Source organism: Ixodes scapularis, unplaced genomic scaffold, assembly GCF_016920785.2.
Source record: "Ixodes scapularis isolate PalLabHiFi unplaced genomic scaffold, ASM1692078v2 PGA_scaffold3__209_contigs__length_174095766, whole genome shotgun sequence".
Lineage (NCBI taxonomy): Eukaryota > Metazoa > Arthropoda > Arachnida > Ixodida > Ixodidae > Ixodes > Ixodes scapularis.
Genome location: NW_024609868.1, coordinates 46,099,723 through 46,123,248, shown reverse-complemented (window position 1 = coordinate 46,123,248; position 23,526 = coordinate 46,099,723). Strand labels below are relative to the sequence as shown.

Genomic DNA, 23,526 nt, shown 5'->3' with positions numbered 1-23,526 from the left:
TGCAAACGTCTGTGTATGACGTTCCAGCAAAGCTTTATTTACGCTTTGGCTTTGCCTAAAATATTGCACAACCGCGGTCGCGACGCGCGGGAAGAAGGAGCGGGTTCGCAGTGACCTTACTTCGGCGAAGACAGACTTTGACCTAACACTCCGCGGTTACGTTAACAAACTCTTATTTTGTTATCTCCATCGTTTTCGTTTCGCACGGATACACGACCACTTTGGGGTCGCTCACGGAGGAAATGCGTAAACAAAAAGAAGTGTCTTTCCCTCCTTCGGTTTATTTTGTCACGGACGTCCTCCAACTGTAAGGTCCGCGGCCGCGTCATTCGGATAGGATGAGTGTTCGCGGATCGCAGAGTCCGCGCTGGGTTATTTGAAGGGGTGGGCGATGACTCGGTGTGTTTTCGGAAATCGATATTGGCCCAAAAATTGGGGTGGGCGATGGCTCGGGGATGGGCGATGACTCGGGATATTACGGTAGTCAGTTGAAAGTTGAACAAAGGTTAACAGAAATAGATGTTACGGAATGGGCATGGAAGGTAGTGAAGTATTTGTTGGTGATTTCATCTCAAATCGTACAAGAAAAAATGATGGGTCCTCAAAAAATTCAGGAAAAAATATATGTTGGTGGAAAATGTGTGACTAGAACAAAACTCCAAATTTGAACTACGAAAATGTTTTTGTTCATGAGTTTTGAACATTGAAAGGGCAGAAGGTAGGTCTTGCGATTTTTGCAGTTTTCAGTATAATCCGTCTCATCCCACGATGGACTAAAGCCCAATGCTACAGGCCGCCGGGTCCAATCACGAGCGTGTTAGAAACCACGTGGTATATTGCTGCCTCAAACGTATCAGTGCGCCAAGGCTAATCATGCGGGGGTGAGTTTTTCGTCTGCTTGTCGAGCCCTTGCGGCAGCTCCGTCTGCTTGGCACTGCTGAAGGCTATTGAAGGGATTAAATACCGTTTGGAAGCAATCGAGCGAGGAGGACCCGGTATCAGAACCAGTGGCCATTAAAAAGTGAAGATGAGTCGGGTAGAGTGTTCGACACGGAAGCGTGTATGTGCAGACTGCGTGTGGAAGGGAGATGTGAGTCAGGGAACGTTTTACGTACACAAAAGTTGGATTGGATTGGATTGTTATGGCTAAGGCTAAACGACTTTGTGTCAGCATTGCCTGCACGCCGTTCAACTTCTCCAAACGGTTGACATGTTTACAAAATATGGCAAGAATGTTTATGGAACTAAATACCCTATACCCGTACTTCACCAATATAAGATAGCACACTATCATAACAGAAAACCATATGCGTTAGATTAGTGCTCTTCGTACTCTGCGTATCGTAATTTCTCTCGCGCACTCTTTCGCAATGTGGATGCAAGCTTTTCTGAGGCAGTGCTCGGCCCGCCAGCCTTCAGGCCCTAGTCCATCGTAGGGTGAGACGTAGTTATGGTGTACTAAGACTGGGCAGTGTGTCGTCCATGCCGAGAAGCAACGGAGGGAGGAGGTCGGCGCAGTGATGACGGCGCGTAAGAACGGCAGGGGGTGCTGCAGGTAAAAGCTGTGCTCCTTTCCGCTCAGATTGTAGTGTTGTCGTACTGTTCGTGTTCGCGTGGTTTACGTCGTCGCTTTGTTTTGCTGCAGTGTTTTTTTTTATGATTGAGTGAACTTGATCGCGATCAGTGCTGTTCAGTGGCATGTAGACAATGCATGCAATGATGGAGGGACCACAAGCCAAGAAAGACAGGACGTGTTTTGTGCCAGGGTGCAACAGTGGCTACCGGTCCTGCAAAGAACCCCGTTCCCTTTTTCGTGCCCCTCTCGAGTTCGATCGGCGTGAGGCATGGTCCCGCAACATTAAAAGGAGTGAGAGGGGGAGACTGCTTCATGTAATGCAGGCTCTGCCACAAGCATCAGGTGCAACTGCCCCCACCCAGCTGATGACAGTCATGCTCTACATTTTAGAGCACAGCTCTTAGGGGCCCGTTCCCGGCTTGAGCGGCGTCGCCGTCGGCGTCGGCGTAACCAAGGTCATCCCAAGGTCACGTGGCCCCCCAAGGTCATCCCAAGGTCACGTGACCCCCAAGGTCACGTGACCCCCCTGAAGTCACGTGACCCCCCCCCCCCCCCCCCCCCCCGAAGTCACGTGACACCCCCAGGTCACGTGACCTCGCCGATGACGTCATCGTCATTGATGACGTCACCAGCATCCGCATCGTCATCGTCATCAGTGATGATGACGATGACGATGCGGATGGCGGTGAGGTCATCAGTGACGTCACTGATGACGTCATCAGTGATGATGACGATGCGGATGCCGGTGACGTCAGCAGTGATGATGACGATGACGACGCGGATGCCGGTGAGGCCATCAGTGGCGTCACTGATTACGTCATCAGTGATGATTACGATGACGATGCGGATGCCGGTGACGTCATCAGTGACGTCACTGGTGACGTCAGCAGTGATGATGACGATGACGATGCGGATGCCAGTGAGGTCATCAGTGACGTCACTGATGACCTCATCAGTGATGATGACGATGACGATGCGGATGCCGGTGACGTCATCAGTGACGATGACGTCATCGGGGAGGTCACGTGACCTCGGCGGGGGTCACGTGACCTGGGGGTGTCACGTGACTTCGGGGGGCATCCGCATCGTCATCGTCATCATCACAGATGACGTCATCAGTGACGTCACTGATGACGTCACCGACATCCGCATCGTCATCGTCATCATCGCTGATGACGCCATCGGAGTGCACATTGTCATCGTCACTGATGACGTCATCAGTGACGTCACTGATAACATCATCGGCATCGTCACGTGACCCCCCAAGGTCACGTGACCCCCCCCCCCCCCCCCAGGTCACTTCACCCCCCCAGTACCCTTCCCTCCTGCTCCTCAAGAGCTGCGCTCTAATTCGGTGTTACAGGGACAAAGTTTTTTCAAACTTTTTGTTCTTGCTAACTTGGTTCTTAGACACTAGCTTCGACACACCAAAGGGTCCTGTGCACGCTGACTGCATTAGAAAGGCCTGGAAAACGTGACGTTGAAGGTTACGGCCTCACATCAGCAAAGTACATCTTTTTCCAAACGGATTTGAAAAGATGAGGGTTGGCCCAGCGCTCTGTCTTTTCAGTGAAGAGGTGCTAAGAGGCCTCTTTTTTACTGCAAGAAAATAGAAAGGTTTGTGACCCAGTGCAAGAGTCAAAATGAAAGATACGCAGAATATACACAGCTCGCTTTAATCCAAAACAATTTTGACGCATAAAAAAAAAAAAAAAAGTATATATATATATATATAGTGTATAAATCGAAACCTGGATAAAAAGAAGGCACTCACGAGTAACAAATATTAAAAAAGGTTTGCCCTCAACAGCTGTGTCAGAAGCGACGGGATGAGGAGATGCAAAACGTTTTGATCCTGGTAGGTCTGTCTTCAGTGAATCGATCGATCGCTTTCTCTTCTTTTAAGCGGTTTAAAAAATATAGGGCAGGTAAAACGCAACAATCCGCATTGCGCATGCATGCATAGGCAGTTATTTCAAATATTAAACTATGATTCGCGAAGAAGTGTTTAAGATGCTTACCAAGGGAAGAAAATCTGCTAGATAAAAATCTCGCTTAACAGTCAGACAGGAGTCGATACGAACAAAAGGAATGTTGAAGTTTTGGCTAAAACCAGTTTGGGGCATCTGGTTGGCTAAAAGCCAATACCTGATGCCACTCTTTATCTGATCATAATATTTTTTTTTTATTTTTGCTCGTGTCACATTAAACAATTAAGCAAGAAAAAAAATGTGCGGCATTGATGAGAAGATTTATATTAAATATAAAAAAAGAAGAAGAAGAAGAAGGTAACATTCCTTTTGATCTGCCTTTGGTTCTTTCTCCAAGTGAAGCCAGCTCCCAGCTATGAAACCACGCAAAAAGCCTAGACAACGGCACCTAGTTCCCCGATCCCAAAGGAGCGGAGTAAATCTGATGGATTTTGCCTTCAGTTTCATTGACTGGCACGCGTCGACAAGGCTCACATTGGCCGCTGCGTGCGTCAGTTCAAACAACCGCCGCCCCATGGCGCTGCGTGTTCGTGCCAACAGCGCACCTGTGACACGAAGTATCCAAGGTCAGAGCTGCGAGGAGAGCTGGGAGAGCGCGCACACGGCCAATGCAAATATGCCGCAAACAAAACACGGGAGTCGAAACCCGGCACGCATGCATTCGCATTCACAACTTACAAGAAGTGCTTAGGTGGACCTCGAGCCTTTTTGTTATCTAGTCCCCATATTGTGTACATTCGTGACTCGGCAGACGTCTAACCTGATCCGAAATTTGCGTGACCTGCCAAGTGACGTGCTGCATGTTCTCGTTGCAGACCCCGCTTACTTGCAATTCTACGGTGATGACTTCCTAAGGTTGTTGATGCTGAGGTTCATCTTCTGTCATGTTGTCCTAAAGCTACATCGAATGTTCAAGGTGAGAGGTTGACTACCAGAGAGCTTATGCCATTGCATAGCCTGACCGTAATTACAGATGTTTGTACCAATAGACGATTATGCATGTTTGTTTTTTGGATGTTCTTTGGATGGAGTGTGCTCACTTGTTGCAATGATGGCTCCTGTGCAAAGTGCAAGTTCATCTGCTTCTTGCCTAGGGGTTGCGACGATGTTAGAACATCGAGCTCTTATTGGCTGATTGAACAAAAAACAGTGGGTAGACCTCAAGGCATCTTGCATTGATGTCTACCCTCTATCCTTTTAATCAAAGCCAATAGAATCGCGGTGTTGTAGACAACTTGCTCTCCGCATAGTCGCAGGCAGGGTGAGAATGGCAGGGAGGTCCTTCGGTGGTCCCGCTTCCAGCGCGGGCTTCCAACTTTTGACAGCACTTCAGCATCCCGCAAGCCTCGAGCAAGGCCCCCTCGTAGGGCTGAAGGCTATGGTGCGTGCTGGAGGCTGGACATAGAAAAAAGACACCCTGTTGTTTTCATTCTGTCAGCGGCTATACATTGCTAACTTACACCATTTCAAGCATATATTTGAACGTGTATAAAAATGCTACGAACTAGATGGTTCAAGAATTCATACATTTCAGTTATTCGCATCTGCAGCTTCTGCCACCAGTGTTGAGTAAAGACAGTTCTTGAAAATATTGTGCTACAAAAGGTGCTTTGACTAGCCTACCTGGTGTGTGGTTTCTATGCACGAGTGATTCCCACTACCACTGGTGCGTGCCATGCACCTTTGTTTTGAGCACTGTGCTTGTCTGTGCCTGGCAATTTCCCGAATGTGCACGGTTCTTCTTTTTTTTTTTTTTTTTTGTACGATGCTTGGCATTTTTTGCGGGGGCATGCACACGTGCACATGTATCGGTCAACAAGAGGATAACCTTTCCATTCGCGGAGTTCTTTCTAGCTGTTCTTTTGTGTTCATGACTGCGGCATACAATCAAATGCAGTGCCTGCTTACACGCATCGAGAGCTGTCTCAACCATAATTCGTCGGTTGAGGCACCGGATAACTGCCCCCTCCCCATCGAAGCATTGCGTAGGAATAATGCAGAAACGCCTTAGTTTCCTAGAATTGACATTTATGAGATGTAGCAGTGCTAAGCATGTGACTACAAGTTAGGTGCATAGGGATCTACTCTCTATTCCAAATGCTACTGTGACTGCCAACAGAGGGGGCATAGGACTGTGGTGGGCCTCTAATAGACCATTTCATCTCTTTTCAATCCAGCAAACAGTTTTATACTATGTGCGTACATATCTTAATGGCATTAAAGTTTAACCTAAACTTTGGTATCACAGCAAGCACAGTGCTCAATGTGATTGCGGTATTCCCGCCTAAAAAGCGACGAGCTCCTGGCATTTTACTAGCGAGTTTTGCTGTGTAGGTGTACCACGGGCCTTGCATTCATTGTCAATGTAGTAGTCTGAATGGGGCACAGAGGGTTGTCTTGGAAATGCTTAGATGGGTTAACAGTTAAAGATGAGAATTTAGAGAAATTCAAGTGTCTACCGGACTCGTAGTGCAGGTGTAATGTCGTGCGTTGAGTCCTTTCCCCCGACTGACCAGTGCACTGCGTCCAATTGTTTCCCCCTCTTCGTAGATTAAGTATTCGGTGGGGGACCCTGAGAACTTGTATCAGAGGATGCCTCAGGCAGCCATGGGCACGCCTCCCTACCTGAGCCTGCCGGTACTTGTGCCACTCTTTTTCTCTTCATTTTGATGCCACAATTCACGAGAGTTTGCGTAAGACCACTTGCAACAGCAGAAGCTACGTCACGCATGCTACCCTAGCACTCTTTGCCAAATCAGCAGCACCATTTTCTTGTACTACAGGGTGAGTCAAAGGGATCAATGACTCTTTGAAGGCATGGAATAGATCGGTTTCTGAGTGTGCAGAGCTAAAATTTTGTACAGAGGTGACCGAAAAACGTGCATTGAGGGTTCACTGAACAAACTTACCTGAGTAAAAAGTTAGAAATGAAAAACTTGAAATCCCTGCCTATACACTGTTCAAAGTTGGGCTTCCTGGGCGGCGTCATTTTAACGAGTGTAGCGCCATCTACCCTCATCCGGGCATTTGGGAAAATCTGAACCTGTCTGAATGACTGACCGCCCTTACTGAACTGTTACCCTGCTCACCGAGCCACACCAATCGCAGCTGCTTCTGCCGGCACGGCTGCCTTATTCGGCGCCCTCGGCTCATTATCTTTGTCCATAGAGGGAAGCACTATCCTAATCGGTATGTCAGGCATGGGGAAAAGTGCATCCTGCCTTCCTGGCATCTTTTTCTGGGTAATTTTTAGCGCGGTTCTGGGGCAGTCGTCGCTCCCAAACCGAACTCGGCGTTTCGATCGCTAGCGATATTGGGCATTGCTAGTGAAATTGAGGATCGCTAGTGAAATTGAGGATTGAACGAAGCAAGGAGGGTTTGAATTGCGGCATGTGAATTTGCGCTGAGCTCGAGTTGTTGCAGCTTGGGGGTGCCAGGAACATTTGAACTAAGTGCGCGGTTAGGGGCTCAGACCTGCGCTGCCACGTCTGCTTTAATTGAAATAGTAGAAACCTCGAATTTAAATATGAATCAATATATAAATGCCAACTACAGATAGCAACTGCAACGGATCCCTGTTTTTTTTCTGATTTGGTAAATTGACAATTTCAGAAATCCCTAAAAGCGATCAAATTACGCATACCCGACGCTTATATTTCGGCAGCGCATTTTCGTTCTGCACCAGGTGTCGCCTGCCAATTACCACCTGAAGAAAAATAGAGTTATTAAATCAGTGGACCAGGAGTCACGTAGCTCTTTTCTTTTTTCAATGTCTAAGCCGCCCACCGCTTACCTTTCGGTCGTAATCCAGGTGAAGGAACGGCACGGGATTCTCCGCAAATCGCTGTCCGTCCAGGAAATGGTCGGAGCACACGCGACTGTTCTTCGATGGCAAGAAGTCTTTCCTGTTTAAACTCGCCAGCCATCAGCGTTGTAGGTCCGGAGCAGCGGGTAGCCGGTGCAGCATGAACATGCCGCACCCACATTCATTCTGTTTACAGTGTGGGTCTCGCACATGGAATCGGCGTTTATTTTACGTTTTTTATTTTGTGATTTGTGCAACCAATGACAGCACACTACTGCCCAGTCGATTCTGTTCTTGCATAGGCCATGTCACGCTCAAAAACACGCTATAATATCAGAGCGGCGCCTAACATTGTGGAAACAACTTGCCTCCGTACACTGCACACATGCTTTCTCCACCCTCTGGTAACAGTTCACTCCGTGAAGCAGACGAGCTTTCGAGGGAAAGGGTAAGCGGAGCATTGGTGCAGCGCTCTGGTTCAAGAGTGTTTTTTTCCCTTTCTGCATCGACCTACTTGGAACTGTGTATAGCGGCCCTGTGCTAACCAAATGCTTCTAATTGGTTCAACAACTGAGGGATGTCGGCAGTGCCCTCCGCGTCGACAGGTGGGGGTCGGCAGGTAGTTAAGGCACAGAATACCTACAGTTTCAGCACTTATTCGGTCATGACACCACTGTTGTTGGTGGCTTGTTTTGGAGCTTCCCTCCTCTTTGAGGCACCTCGCCCAGCATAAAATTGTAAGGGAGCCCGGAGGTTGTCCCCGAAACTCTGCCCGAAAACATCGGCAGACCTATTTCGTCCTCTAGCACTCCCCGTATCCGAGAGCTACCTTCATTCACTCGTTGGAAGCCAAGTGTATCATGAAGATGACTTGCAACTTGCACCCCAAAACAGCACGGACGAAAGTTGCAGACAAGAAAAGAGACGCGGTAGCAACTAGTGAGAGCAAAGCAGACAACGACGTGTAGCCGAAAATGAACGTAGAAAAAAACCGAGATAACCCATCTGTTTTATCTGTTGTGGTGTTACCGAGCAGATGCGGCCGCCTCGAGTTTCACGATGTTTCGTGTCAGCTGGCAGGCGGATGCGCCGCTAAGTCAGAATTCAAAGCCTGATTGGGTTGACTAACGATGACGTGATGTTTGAGAAGGGTCGCGGTCTGCTGTCAGGCACCCAGGTCTAGATATTGAAGGAAAACAAATAAAAGAAGGGACTTTTTGGTTGGTCTCTGCAATCTGAGCATGACTCTGTCTAGCATTGTTGGCCCCCACCCGTGCCCAATGCGACACTGTTATCATTTTATCTTACTATTTTAGGTTTTATGGGTAGAATACAATAACCATGCAGTGCAAATTCGATCAGCAAAAAAGTGCATTGCTTTTGGCTCAGAAAAGTCTTCTGATATTGCCGAGGTCGAGGGAAGGACCCATCGTGGCCGGCTGCAATCCTACTTGCTGCCGGCTGTTGCGCCAATCAGACTCCTTTCGTTAGCATACAAACAGTAGGGTTTTCAACTGCTTGATTTCTAACTCTTTACTCAGGTAAGTTTGTTTAATGAAATTCTTATGCTTTTAATGCACATTCTTCAGCCACCTCTGTACAAAATCTTGGCTCAGTACGTTCACAAACCGATTTACGCAGTCCCTTTTAACAAACGTTGATCCTTTTGCGTCGCGCTGTGTATCATGCCTTATCTCAGGATTCTAGTGTATGCAACCAAGAGCACTGTCATCTGCATAATGAGCTAAGTTGTTGAAAGCACAGTATAGCTCAAAGAATGTGGTGGTATGGCTTTACCGATGTTCTGAGAATCATATTTTACTTCCACGTTATCCTTGTGACTGGCCCAATACCACGGTGGACGAGCCACAGTTACACTACTACTCATATTGTTGATTCAGAGGGGGGTCCGGATGTTTGTGGTCGAGGTGGAGCTTCTGCCGAGTTCTCAGCCCATCACTGACCACGGGTGGTGTCGGTGGTGGTAGCCGAGCACCGGGTGCCACGATGGAAGTTCCGGCTGACGCCTGCCTCGCGTATTCCCCGCAGGGCTCCAACTATCTTCCCCGGTCGCACCCCCCGATCCCGGAGAGCGAGGTGCTGGACCACCCAGCCCTGCAGCGCACGGTGCTGGAGTTGGCCGGGGTGCTGGACGTGCGCTCCCTCTTCTCGGACCTGGATGAGGCCGACTGACAGGCGGTCATGTTCACCCTGGCCTGAGGGCCCTGCCTCCTCCCCTCGACACGCCTCCCTCTCTCCTCGGTTCTTCTCTGCGCCCCCGACCCGCGCCGAACTCCCTTCGTCCGTTCTTTCGTTGCCACGCCGCTTGCACGACTGGCGCCACTGGGACGACGAGGCCCGCTTCTTGTTCCAGTTCAGTTGGCAGACGGTCGAGAGACGGAAGACGCTGACGTTGGTCTTTGCCTCTACTTGCGTCGCATTGCGCCGTCGTTGGCGCTTGTTCTGACATTATTTTGGAATCCTGTCCGAAATAACAAAATAGATTGTTGCAAAGACGCTGATGAGAAGCGAGGTAGGACAACCGCTGGAAGGTCTAGGTTGTTTTGGGCTGCCCGAAAGGAAGACCCAGACGTGCTATGAGACGGCAGCCACGACAGAATCTGAAACATTCGGAAGATGTGGTCGATTTTATTTTATAGTGAAAATATCTGAGGTGATTTTATTAATCGTCTCATTTAAAATGTTGTAGCATAACTGTAAAGCTACTAGAAAAGAAAGGAAGCTCGACAGTTGATGTTTTGCTGCTTCTTTAGGCGTTACCACGAAAGGAAAATGGCTGCCTCGGAACTTACAATTCGGTCGTGTAACGCTGGACACAAAGGGCAAGCAGAGAATACAAGATTCAACCAGAGCTTACTTTCACTGTGGCACTTTGCCTCGCAAACCAGGCTTTCTCATGTGACAGATGAAAGTCCCCCGGAGCTTTACATTATTCCTTGTTGGAGGGCCATCAGCTTCAAGCTATTTTTTAAAATGTCTCTGCCAGGGGCTTGACCAAGGATGGGCTTATTAGGCTTCACCCTCCACCCTCCAGAGTGTAATCAACCTCAAATGCTTATGCATAGTTGCATATAGTGCCAATGCCCCTGCTCCCTAAATCATGGACATCTCGCCCTCTCGAAACAAATTCCTGGCTACGCCACTGGGCTCTGCTCAACTAAGCCTGCATTGCATATATCTCTGCGACGCAAGTGTCACTGCTCTGACATTCTTATTCTGTTCCAGTTTTGAACGTAACTTTTGTTTGTTCTACTGTCGAGACCGGTTATAACAAAGTCGGTTATAATGAAATAGCGGCTACAGCGAAGCGATCGCGATTGTCCATTCCCTTTGCACTTCGTTATAACCGAAGCCGGTTATAACGAAATAGCGGATATGGCGAAGTGATTTCCGATTCCCGTTGACTTCGTTATAACTGGGCTTGACAGTACCAAGCTCTTTAACTACAAAGTGGCATGCTGCATTTTCCATCATTGAGAGTAGGTTACATATTTAATGTTTTGGCAGTCTCTGAACTGCAATAGCAATGCTACACGAAGATACCTCAAATTGAATCGCAAGTTGCACGAGTGGCGAACGTGCCCAACATGGATCAAAGGTTTTGATTGTTTGTTCGCCATTTCCCATTCTACAGTCAAAAGATTGCGTGCTGAGGTTTGTCACATATGCCTGGAAGAGGTATTGTTCAACGGCCTGATCTCTGAATGTTATTCGCAACAGCCTCCACTGCCAAAGGTCTATGTAGAGGGCAAGTATGTCTGCTTCTTGCGAAGGGGGTAGCGGTGACGTCGGAACGCTGAGCCCTGATTGGCTGATCGCGACCTCCTATTTGAGCGTCGTCTGCTTCTTTGCAGCGTCGTCTGCTTGCAACGTCGTCTGCGTCTGTCTTACCTTTCCTGCAACTTTCAAAAGCGCAGGTCTTTACGAGCAAGCTCGACTTCGCTTTTCAGAGAGGGCAGACGAAATAACTCGAGCGGTATGTTGTTTTTGTCTAACAACTAGCAGAGTTGCATCAAGGAGAGAAGTCAAAGGACTCACCGGCAAGGTGTCCCGAGGCGCCGAGGTTTATTTGCTAAGAACGGAGAGTGAGGGTGGCTAGCATCCGCAAGTTCCCACCCCAAATACTTTTTCCCTCCTTTAGTGTGCGGCGAGACTCCTCACTCTTTAACGGCGTCGGCGGGTTGGCGAAGTTGGCGCAGTTAATGTCACCTGCTTTAAGTCTGCTAGTCAAAGCGATGGCTGCTTTACCTTTCCTGCGTCTGTTGGAGATTCACCGCTCTCTAAAAGGCGTAGTCGAGCTCGCACGTAAAGACCTGCACTTCCGAAAGTCGCAGGAAAGGTAAGACAGACTCAGACGAAGTTGCGAGCAGACGACGTTGCAAAGCAACAGACGACTCTCAGATAGGGGGTCGCGGTCAGCCAACCAAAGCTCGGCGTTCTGACATCACCGTTACCCCCTGCGCAAGAAGCAGACGAACTTGCGCTCCGCATAAAGAGAGATTTAATCTCGGCAGGTCGGCCACTTGGCCTGAAGGAGCACTTCTCAAGCTGTGGTCCACGACCCCCTGGGGACCTCGAGAGCGTTCATTGGGGTCTGCGCAAATTAAACTGTACCCACCCCCCCCTTGCCTTTGAGATGGTCAGAGGGTCCATGATGGCCAAAAGTTTGAGATCTTCTGGCCCAAGGCAGTTTTGATTCCAAATTAATTAAGTATCGGATTCTAGACAATTGCATGCATTCTGCCAACTTATTGGAGTCAATGAGGTGGCCATGGGCTCTCTTCACTAAATGGTTGGAGTTTGTTTTAAGCATTAGTATGCGATGAAGTAAGACTTTGTGATGTTGCGAGTAGATGTTTTCTCATAGAAAACATCTGGGTATGAGCGATTTTTCCGCTGAGACTCTTCCTTCGTTCAAATTTGAGCAAAGTCTAATTGACTTCCTTTGCTAATTTGGAATTGCTGTTCTCTGGAGGCTGTTACCCCGATCCAACAAAGATCACCTTACAAGCGGGCCTTGTTGCCCTGGTGGCGTTGCCGTGGCATGTGGGGGCCTATGATTTAGTCAACCCCGGATCACCAAACTGTTACTCAAGTGCGAAACACTCTCAACCTCTGGGCCCGCATTACTGGCAAGCCCTACAGCCTGCGATCAAATCGTAATGGGTCGTTCTTTTGAATTGGCTTTGGTGGTGGAGGTGGCCTGTTGCAAAGGCATTTGAATTACTGCCATATACTATTGCCTACAGTCAGTGACAGGTTATAAGTTCAGGGGAGACTCCTCCCAACTCTTTCCACTTTAGCAGAGAGAACGCAGGAGAGAAGGCAACCTCCTCCCAGCGTTCGGTTTGCTATGGTGGAAAGCCGTAGGAGGAGGTTCCCCTGAACTCTCAACCTCTCACCAACTAGTATAGACTCTAACAGACTTTTATTTTCTTTTTTTTTTTTTTTTTTTTTTTTAAGTGGCAGTTTTTGTCTGTGTCATGGATTTCTCAGCACATGTCTCGAGACCTCGAGCTGATGTAAGATAAGTAATTGCAGTTCCGTCACAATTACAAAAAAACATTGACTTTTTTTTTAGCCCATGACAATGAATTGGTGCCGCTACCACTGTCGCATCGTCTTACTCATATTCTGTGTGAGCTCAACATTTGGTGTATTTTCTCGCACCGCTCGAATACTCTTCCCAAACAAAAATGTGGGCAGTTTATAAGCGCGCCTCTTTCTGAAATCGAGGTTGGAACAAAACTCTGAACTGTCGCAGCGTGGCCTAGTCATCCGCTCGTCATCCGCGGACCATGCCTGGCGCAAACGGGCCTTTTTGACGACGCTCTCTTTCGGGTATCTGTTGGGAGTGAAGGAGCTCTTGTTAGCCTGCCATTTCGAATGTTTCCCTTCAGAAAAGAAGGAACTGTTACAGAATTTGTGATACTACCACTAGTATTTACGGGAACCGGCAAGTTCATGGGTCAGTGCTCGGCCCCCACGACGGTCTCACTTCCGGGACATCCTGCATCTTTTTGTTTTTGTTATTCAGCATTCACAACTGGTCAGCGCACATTCAGATCCTGCATGGCTTTTTACGCCCATTCTCGATTGCCTTTTCTAGTCCGATTTTATCCGTACTTCACACTCTTTCCTCTTTTATTGTGTCCACGTAGAGTAAATCTGTGTTACAAACTTTTTCCTTCAAACCCCAGCGCAAGCATTGTGCGCGTCAATGTCGTCTGTCGGCAGTTTTGCCCCGGGTAACGCATTCTGTTGTCTTTTGCCAATTCTCCGTGTTTTCGCGCTAAACGCACGCTCGTCCATGAAGGTGCAGCTCGCCATATCAAGCGTAGTTCCGCGACACATTGCCCATTGCTTTCACGTGTTGTGGCGTTCTGTTTCAAAGTACAAATATTCTATTCTTGTTACCCTTTTCATTCCTTCCATCTCGACTACCACTGCATATACTTCTAGCGAGGGGGACACAAATAAGGAACAAGGACCTACTAGTCATTTTACGAGCCACCGCTGTGTCCGAGTATGTCTGCCGTATGACTTCTAAGCTTTAAAGAGAAGGAAACGTCGCCTTCAAAGTGGCCAGCACATTCCGACTTCACTTTGCTCTCCTATAATCACTAAGCAGCACCCAGGGGGCCTGGTGCGTCTGCAGCGAGTTAAATTAATAAAGTTCCACTATAATAGCCATTCCAGCCAGATCCTGCTTGAGGACGCCCATGTAACCCCGTCAGTTTTATTGCACTTGCCACTCTTTGGTTCTTTTTTTATGCTTCCACGGCACGTCAAGGCCTGTCTGTCCAGTTAGTTGAAATGGTACCATTGTTCGTCGTTTACGCTAGGGCAAATATTTTGCAAATTGCAGATCTGCTTGGACCTGGTAAAATTTGGGCTCTTGTGGTGGGAACTTGAGGGCAAAGCGATGAAATGGTTGGAAAAAGATTTTCTCGGTGTCCGGTGCACCATTTGTTCCGTTTGCAGTTTGCTGGTCTATCTGTCTGCACATGGAAGATCGTCAGGATGAAAGCTAAAAGTTCCTGTACTCGAGTGTCGGTACAGTTCTGTGAAATCTATGGCTGCGTCAGACTTATCCGGAAGTACACTTGTTTAAAGCACTCTTAATATGAATGTTTTTTTTTTTTTTGCTTTACTATTTGGAAAGGAAGTGCACCAGGTTCTGTAAAAATGGAAAGCTCATCACGAATATTGGGGTAATCAGCACGACAAGGAGATTTACCCAAAAACCTTGACGACAATTATGGGAATGCCGGGTTTTCCCTGGGCACAGTGCACCAGTGTGGCTATAGTTATTTATTGCGTGCAATAGCAGTTCTGTTCGTCATTTTCACGTTGCACATTTTATCGAAGTGTTTATTTGCAACATGTTGTATCAAGCTTCAGATTTGTTTTTAGTGTCGCATTTGTTTTTCCACTGTATACAAAATCGACACAAGTTTTGTGACAGAAGTGAAGAGAGAAATTTACTATGTTTGTTGTTACTTTGCTCCTGTATACAGACATGCAGTTCATGCTGGCATAGCCCTTAATGTGGCTTTATTTTATGTAAATGGAAGTATGTTTTTATTGTCTTTCATCTTGTTTTAGTTTGAATGCACGTCATGCTCTTGTTCTACATTGTCTTTGCACATTTTTCAATATTCTTGTTATTTCGAGAAATGTTTTACATATTTATGTGTCTAAAACTAGTCACCCTGGCTTATGGTTTACCACTCAGATTGTATGTCGGTGGAAATTATTTCGCATATGGGACTGCCCCCGCCATACTAAATGATGTCGCTTTAACAGCTTAGGCCAACATTAATCTTCATATTATGGAAATTCCTTTTTACATGATACATACAAGATATAACCAACACCTCTGTCCAGTAGAAGACCCTGTATACATTGCAGGCAAGGGACAAAATCGACTCACTGTTAGGGAGCTTTAATATATGGCTACATATTAGAAGAGATTTTTTTGTGCAGCATTCCCGATCGCCGCCGAAATATTAAAAAACTGCGTCGCAGGCGCAGGCACAATACAAGACACCACTCGACACCGACTGCTCAGTGTTCCCAGCGGTGCGGATTGGCGCCACCTTTAGACTTCTAACGTACACCGATTTCAGATTACAGGCATCGCCACATTTGTCCAAGCCCACCGCAGCCAGTGAGTTCATCTCAGCGTGGTCCCGCCGGATACCTCTCATTAGACTCTGCGAGTAACCTCGCACAGACGACACGACAGGTAGCATACTGGCGGGCGGCGTGCCGATGGAGATTTCCGTTGCAGCCTTATCGAAACGAGGTAGAGTTTGAAACGCCGGGCAAGGACTTAAAAAACCAAACAGGATGACCTCGATTTTATTGCTCAATACGACTTGTGCGTGTCGGAGAATCTCAACTCTTGCTCCTTAATCCTAGTTATGTTGGGTCTCTGTCCCGCCCCTCCCCCCGACGGCAGCATCTTTTCCCCCAATGGGTTTTTCGGTACCTCGCCACTGTACTCCATCCGATGGCCGGTCCCTTTTCCCCGTAGCCAACCTCTGGCGAGTAGTTTCCACGAAGAGGACTTTCACATCTGTACTCAACCTAGAAAGGCACACGCACACACCCGCACCAATGGGAGGAGGGGCTGCTCCAGCAGAGGCCCCCCCCAGTCCCGTTTCCTCCCGGTCTTTTCTCAAACCTTTGTGAATAACATTCTCTTTGCATCACTCGCCGCGTACTCAAACACACTCACCCAAGATGGAAGAACATGGTTGTGGTTAAATAATAAAGTTCTAACAAATATTTATTTCTTCACGACGAAAGTAGGGCTAGCTGTATTCACCGGCATCGGAACAGCCCTCCCCCGCTGGGCGGAGGCACGGGTCTCGCAGCGCGTACGTTGGGGTTCACGAAAACTACCGCAGTGGCTGTGCTGGACAGGGAGGGGAAGGGGACCAGCTCCCGTGTTGGCTTTCTGCTTGCAAGAGGTTTCGGACCGAAACACCGTTTTCTTGCGAGCTTGTACTTTGCCTTACCTCTCCAGTTGAAACTGCCCCCCGATTCATAGGAGGACAAAGTAGTTTTTTGAAACCTACTCTTAATAAAAGGACTATGTGAAATTCCTCACCGAAGGCTGCCCGACTCTTTTATTTCGCCGGTGCAGTGCTCGCCGTGGCTCTGTGGGGGAACCGTTTTCAGCAAGTCAAGCTATATTCTGTTCACCCCCAAGCTGGCAGCACGGTGGAAAGTATATGCTCATTGTGCCCCTGCACAGTGAACGGGGTCGGGTCACAAAAGGGAGGCGATCGATTGGTCAAACGAGCGTATAGCTCCCACTGCTCCATCAAGTTAGGGGTGAACAGAGTATAGTCGTGAAGTGAGATGGGAAGAGGTATGCCCGAGTGTTTTACCAAATGTTTAAAAAACTGCAGTCTGGGAATTTAGCTGCAGTGAAAGTGAGCTCCCAGCGAAGCATTATAGAATTTGAGATCAACTGGACTGCTATGTCTACCGGTAACCGACCCTGCCTCAGCGAGCCTCCTTGTCGCCTGTCCTTATTTTTCGCTTACTAGTTTCTACAAGAACTGGCTGAGTGCTTCTAAGGTGTTGCCAAGACTGCCCAATAGTATTGTGTGCCAAGAAAACAAAATGTCTTTCTTTTTTTTATTACACAAAAGAAGTTTCATTTTAGAAAGTTTGCACTGTATTCCATACTTCTTTTCAGCTTAACCAAATGCAGCCGATGCTACAAGCGCGAGCTCCAGGTTTTCAGTGTCCCTGCCAAGCACGTGCACTCGTGCAGTGCAAGCACCGTTCAGGGCCACATGCTCATTTGTAGCATCGGCTGCATCTGGACCAGCTGAAACAAAGTATAGCACGTGGTACTCGTGAGATGCGGAAGTACTAATGCGAAAGCATTAACTGTCTCATAGAGCGAGCCGACGTCATCAGTTTGAAGCGTAAAAACGGCACCTTAAATCCTTTCTCCAAGTGGAGCCCGCTCCCAGCTATGATACCATGCGAAAAGCCTAGACACTGCACCTAGTTTCTCCGATCCCAAAGGAGCGAAGTAAAGCTAATGTTTTTTCAGCTTCAGTCTCATTGGCTGGCGTGCGTCGACGAGGCTCTCATTGGCTGCTGCACGTCTGTTTCAACGATTGCTCACCCGATGGCGCTGCGTGTCCGCGGGGCAGCGGCTCCACCGCTCCACGCCCAAGGTCGGCGTACCGTACGCCATAGACAAAAGGAGGGAGCGAAGAGTGGCGCGAGTGCTTTCGCATTCACAACTCGTAAGAAGTGCTGATGTGTACCTCGAGCCTTTTTTCAGGGATGAACTGAGGGATCGGTAATTAAGTGTGTTAACCCACTGCACCTCGGGGCACATGGAGCAAAAACTCGCCCTGCAGAACCCAGGGATCCTAGGTTCAATTCACACCCCTGCCTGTTTCAATCTGAATTAGCATTGTACCAGTGTGCAGTCACGTATCATGACTGCGTGATGCACATCAAAGACTCGGCTAGCAGCGACGCTGCACAGACTTCATACCTTAGCTGGGGAGTGCGTCTTTAGATGGAGGGAAATTTTGGCCGCAGCTTGGGGGATGCGCCACTCTTCAGTTGGCCTTGGGGAGCGCATCTTTAAACGCTCACTCCTTTTATCGAACGAGTGTTGTGTACTGAAGTGTAGCGCGAAAGCCGCGTGCAAGCATGGGTCAACGCATTTGCGTGTGCCAACGCGAGACACGGCCACTTCTACGCCGAGCCTTCTCGAACAAGACATGTTTGTACATATCCGAGTTAGTAAAGCGGGGTGCATCGCATAAGCCCACCAAGGTGTCCCGTCTCGCTCGGTACTGAACCCTGGCGACGAGGTAAACATGCAGTATTGGCGGCTACAACGCTCGGCCGTTCCAGGTATGTCTTCCAACGTACTGTTGAGTTTTCGCCTAATGACCCTGCGTCTTGGCCACAGTATATCGAGCGCCTGGAATTATTTTTTGTGGCGAACAACGTAACCACGCTAGAGAAGAAACGAGCCGTTCTGTGTAGCGTCTGTGGCTCCGCAACATACGCCATCTTGCGCTCTATGCTCGCCGAGCTCGCCAGCCGAAACACCATACAACGAAATAACACGAAAACTTCAGGAGCACTTCGTCCCTCAACCGTCAATGACTTTCACATGTTCCCAGTTCTTCAGACGCAACCAGCGTCCAGGGGAGGAAGCACCATCTATCACCAAACATTGGAAACAATTTTGCTTTAGCATGGCCTGCGAGATTTTTTGCGCGCTGGCTGTGCTCCTCCGGTTAATGCATACTCCAGTAGAGACTGTTGCTGCGGGATGCTTGGTGGCACTCGCAATTAAATCAAACAATACAAAGAAAGAGCCGCAAACTATCATCACCATTATCGTTGGTCCACGGAATATAGGAGCAGAGAGAAATGTATTAGGTTTCCTTTCTTTTCAACACCTCTCTTGTGAAATGTGCTCCCCGCCTCTCGTCGCAACACACGGACCTTTGGCAAGGAAGTTTGTTGAAGTTTGAAGGTTCATCTTTTCAAAGTGCGAACGATGTAGAACAAATGTCCCTCTACCTAAGTAAAGTTTAGAAAGTTGGTCTCAAGCACGACGACAAAAATATTTCTATGGATGTCCCGCCAGCCCAGACAGTACCCCCGCAGATGACAAATATTGATTCGCACTAAATCTTGCAATCTGGGGTATCGTCCAGTGAAACGGCACAAAGACCGGAGCGACGAATAAAAATTACAAATCAACAAAGATTGGTTTACCCGTCTCTATTCTGATGATGAGAACAATGAAAATGCAAGCCTCGTGACACGGGCTCGCACTTGACAGCGTGCTTTGAGGCGATCCGGTTTCTGGCTTGATTATAAGCGCCGCATGCGGAGATGTAGAGAACTGGCTCAGCTCGCTTTTTCTGCTCGGCAGCCAAACATTTGGACAGGCCAGAGCAGAGCGTGCGAAAAATCTCGGAGGCCATGGCCTTAGAAACAATTGCGTGGATGGTGGCAGAAAAACGGTTTAAAAATATTAGCAAAGTAAGGACAAAAATTTCCCATTTTGCCAATAATTTTTGGTCATGGAAATCCCGTGTTAAGGGGTTAGGTTTCTCATCTATCGTGGAGACACCAGACACCCATTGGGGCTGACTAACAAACTGTTATGCCTAGTTTGCAACATTTATTGACACTCACTTCAGTCGTAATAACAAGACATGAACAATCGAAAAGGATTGAGGTGTTCTGCTTAGGATTAAATTGCCACCATATGTACATGCTGATTTGAGCAGACAGGGAAAGTGAAAAGATGATAAAACAAGTATTCAATCATTCTGAACCATGAAGGATGAGAAGAGGGTGAATGCTGCGTCACATGCAATGAATGCTGCGTCACAAAGTCCCTTGTCCTTCAGTGTGTGGATGCTGTTTAGGGCTTGCTCTGCGAGGAGGCCTCTTTCCTCGCAGCATCCTGAAGGAGCTGCGTGTCCACTTCGTCGGCAGGCAGTTGGACGTAACGGACCACCGAACCACGAATGAAGCAGTTCTTGACGGACAGCTGCGCAAAAAAAGAAAAAACGCTGTAGCTAGCGTTACGTTTTGACTAAGCACTCAAAAACGTAGACCTAACCATCCTTCCCCCCATGAACCTAGGGAAGGCGAAGATTTGGATGTAACTTGAGTTACGTCGGACGTAACGCAAGACACTTCAGTGTGTGCTGCATAAAGTATGGGCACCGAAGCATGGTCCGCTGCAATGACAGCAGGTGTGACATCAATGTAAGCCATGTATATGTTCACGAACAAAAAACGAGGGTGCAAGCTAGCTGGATAAATATGTTTCAATTGAAATTTTGTGTGTGTGTGTGTGTGTCCGTGTCATTCTTTAGAAAATTCTAGTCTCGGGTAGATTAACAATACATGCCTTGCACCTACGTCACATGATGACGTCGAACACCAATGACAACCATGCTAGTGGTTGCGACTCGCAGCAAGAGCCATGGAAAACTGGGCCACGCTCAGCAGTAGCAATTGCTACGCATCTCGTTGATTGTTTCATCGGCATGCCCCAACGACAGAGTAGCCGTCAAGTAAGAAAAGTACAAGTGGCAAGGAAGGCATGCGGCCGCGCGTTACTGACTGTGGAAAACATTTCGTGGCGGCGAGTGACAGCACTTTTCTACTATTGTATAAGTTTGTGCATGCCCTTGCATCTGCTTTGTCTGTATGTGACGTAGATGCCCTTTGCCTTTTGTTTCATCATGCAGTTTCCACGCTTCAAGCGAATTTTCGGGGCTCCCTGCCAACTACGGGTGAGAGTTTGATGCCGCGAGTCCGGCCAGACAGCGATCGGTCGGCGGCGGCCCTTGTGTGCACGCTTGTTGAGGCGATGCTGCCGGGGCCTTGGCTCGTGCCGTCCGCGACACGGTAAGCTTTGCAGGGACCCAAAGTATTCAGGAGAATCGGTTAGAAAACATCATAATCTAAACCCTGAGACAATGAGTCGTCTTGTCCATCATTTTATTTCTCCTTGTCTCTGGTTGCGTTCTTTACTGGTACTTCGCAAAATCGTAACGACTTTACTACAAGCGTCTCCCAGAGCCACTCATCAAATTTTGTGGCACGCATGAAGCTTTTCTCGCCAAAACGACAGCCCTTCACATAAAAATTTCATCGTCGGCATATTGAAACTTCCTGCTGGTAGCGCAATCGCACCAACACTAAAAAACTCCGCACATACTGGCTGAACGTCATTATCGTAAGGATCGGCACGTTTTTCCAAGTTATCATGTAAAAAAAATAGGTACCTTAGCTGAAAATATGGTGCATGCCAGCGCATGTCCGGGCAGTTAGCGGCATCCTACATTTTGGTAAGCGCGTCCATGCTGTGTGAAGTATAAAATCAGCATGACGCGGGGCCCCGTCCTTCCCTAGCGTGACGTCACGTGCAAGGAATGTATAGTCACTCACAGGGTGAAAACGGCAGGGCGTCTCTTTCGAACGCCCGGTCTTTAGCACACGCTCCGTGCCTTTCGCCATGCTTTGGCTGCGCGCGCGCGTACGAGGTGTAGAAGACTCTAGAGCTTTGTCGAAGGTAGAGACAATTTGGCAGAAAGCTCACCCTGGAGGCGGGTGAACTGAAGCTTCTCCCTGCCGTTCTCACCTTGTACATGAGTAGTCTATTTCATTACAGAATAGCTCAGTCCCGACACCTGGCATGAGGAGTATACCCAATTGCACGCAAGAGTTGGCTTGTTTGTTCCCTTTATCGGCGTTTCTTGTGATCAATCTAAATCGCTTTGAACCAGGTTTGAACATACCTCGGCAAACCTCACTCATGAGGGCCCTCACTCACCCTCACCTTCACAGGTGAGGTGAGGGTGAGTGAGGGCCGTGAGGACTGTGAATGATTGAGAGCTGTTAGGGCAGTGAGTGCGCGAGGGGCGTGAGGGCCATAAGTGTATGAGGGGTGTGAGGGCGCTGAGTGTCGTGAGGGCCATGAGTGCGTGAGAGGTACGAGAGCCGTGAGGGCGATGAATGCATGAGGGGTGTGAGGGAGGTAAGAGTGTGAGTGGCATGAGTGCGTGAGGGCCGTGAGTGTGGGAGGGGCGTGAGGGCTGCGAGTGCGTGAGGCCCCCTTCAGACAGAAAAACTTTTTCAGCAATTTTGTTGTTGCTGGCGGGTTGTCCCCTAGCTCGACACGAATTGCTGAGATCAGGTCCGGCTCGAAACAAGCGAGCAACTCGGAGAAATTAGAAGACGTTTAAAGCGGCTGCATCCAATCAGGGACGCAATATTTTCATGTGATATTTTGTGCCAGTGATGATCACAAGACTTGGTTCTGGTTTGAAATTGATCATTTTTGAAAATAAACTGTTTCAGAAAGATGCATTATTATTCTCAACAAGATTTAAATGCATAAAAACATGTTTATAGCGCATAATTGTGTGTCTAAATAGTGCAAGAAAAATAAAATTTCTTGATGATGATGGCAAACTGCAGCAATTGGTTGCTGCGTGTGAACGAAGCGGCTGGTGTTGCGGCGTCAAGTTTCTGGGCGAAATTGCCCCATCTGAAGCTGGCCTGAGTGGCGTGAGGGCCACGAGTGCGTGAGGGGTATGAGTGCGTGAGGGCCATGAGGGTGGTGAGCGCATGACGGCTCCGAGTTTGTGAGGGCTGTGAGTGTGAGGGTCATGAGGGAGTGAGTGGCGTGAGGGTGGTGAGTGGTGCGAGGGTGGTGAGTGGTGCGAGGGTGGTGAGTGGCGCGAGGGTTATATGAGTGCATGAGGGGCGTGAAGGCCACGAGTGTGTGAGGGCGGTGAGTGCGAGTGGGGCGTGAGGGCCATGAGTGCGTGAGGGGCGTGAGGGCCATGAGGTTCAGTGAGGGTGAGTGAAGGGCTGAAAGTGAGTGTGACTGTGAGGAGGAGGGTGAGTGAGGGGCTGAAGGTGAGGGCGAGTGTGAGTGAGGGGCTTAGGTGAGTGTCACTATGAGGGTGAGTGAGGGCGACCTAAAATGCCGACCTCTGGGTTCGGATACTTACGCATGTTGTGCACTTTACGAGGTGTTCAGAGAGAGTTCGCTTACCATGTGCGGATACTTTTCTGTGTCTGTCACGTTGATGTCCGTGAGTTTGATGTTTAGATACTGGTCCACCGAATGTAGTGTTCCACATATACTGCAAGAATCAAGGATAAACACGTTTTCTAGAGAAAAATAAGCGAAAGCGAAGTGAGCTCGAAATAACGGAGCGGTTATGACGGGTGAGTACCTCAGATCGTTTTTCAGCTCCACCACGACATCCTTTCCGACCAACGACTTGAAGAACGAATAGAATAGCTGTAGAAGAAGAAGAAACTGTAATCTTTCAAAATATAAAAGGTTGAGAAAATTGTAACTTTAGTTTACTTACCATGTTTGATTATCCGCGCAGTGCGGCGTTTCGCCTTTCTCCGGTCCGGCGTTCAGCTCGAACTGCTTTGGCACGACCGAGCTTTCGTATTTAGTCGGGTTTCCGTAAAACAATATATACCACATTAATATTCTTGTATAAAAATTTAATATTTACGTAGTTATTTAATAACTTATTTAAAACATGTATTGGTTATAAAATAAGCAA

General features: G+C 48.3%; 2 protein-coding genes across 4 annotated transcripts in view; one reads left to right on the top strand and one right to left on the bottom strand.

Annotated features, from left to right (window-relative positions):
* The window catches only part of LOC8040319 (protein SCAI), a 46,223-nt gene extending 29,710 nt beyond the window's left edge, over positions 1 to 16,513 (top strand). For all 3 annotated transcript variants that reach the window (XM_029990457.4, XM_029990458.4, XM_040499593.2), the window contains exons 12-14: positions 4,383 to 4,483; positions 6,118 to 6,204; positions 9,422 to 16,513. In XM_029990457.4, the coding sequence (XP_029846317.1) occupies positions 4,383 to 4,483; positions 6,118 to 6,204; positions 9,422 to 9,565 (332 nt within the window). In that variant the 3' untranslated portion in view covers positions 9,566 to 16,513. The remainder of the gene's footprint in view (positions 1 to 4,382; positions 4,484 to 6,117; positions 6,205 to 9,421) is intronic.
* Positions 16,514 to 19,644: 3,131 nt separating this feature from the next.
* On the bottom strand, positions 19,645 to 23,395 carry LOC8040318 (U6 snRNA-associated Sm-like protein LSm2). The gene is made up of 4 exons (XM_002414110.5): positions 23,320 to 23,395; positions 23,179 to 23,246; positions 22,995 to 23,085; positions 19,645 to 19,967 (listed from the first exon to the last, which is right to left on the bottom strand). The coding sequence occupies exons 1-4, from the start codon at positions 23,320 to 23,322 to the stop codon at positions 19,839 to 19,841; spliced, it is 291 nt and encodes a 96-aa protein (XP_002414155.1). The 5' UTR covers positions 23,323 to 23,395; the 3' UTR covers positions 19,645 to 19,838.
* Positions 23,396 to 23,526: the final 131 nt, after the last annotated feature.

Excerpts from the sequence above, each read along its gene's own strand:
- LOC8040318 (XM_002414110.5), bottom strand. Across the intron at positions 23,086-23,178 it reads GAGCTGAAAAACGATCTGAG|TATATGTGGAACACTACATT; the intron begins GTACTCACCCGT and ends TGATTCTTGCAG. Across the intron at positions 19,968-22,994 it reads CAGAAAAGTATCCGCACATG|CTGTCCGTCAAGAACTGCTT; the intron begins GTAAGCGAACTC and ends TTTTTTGCGCAG.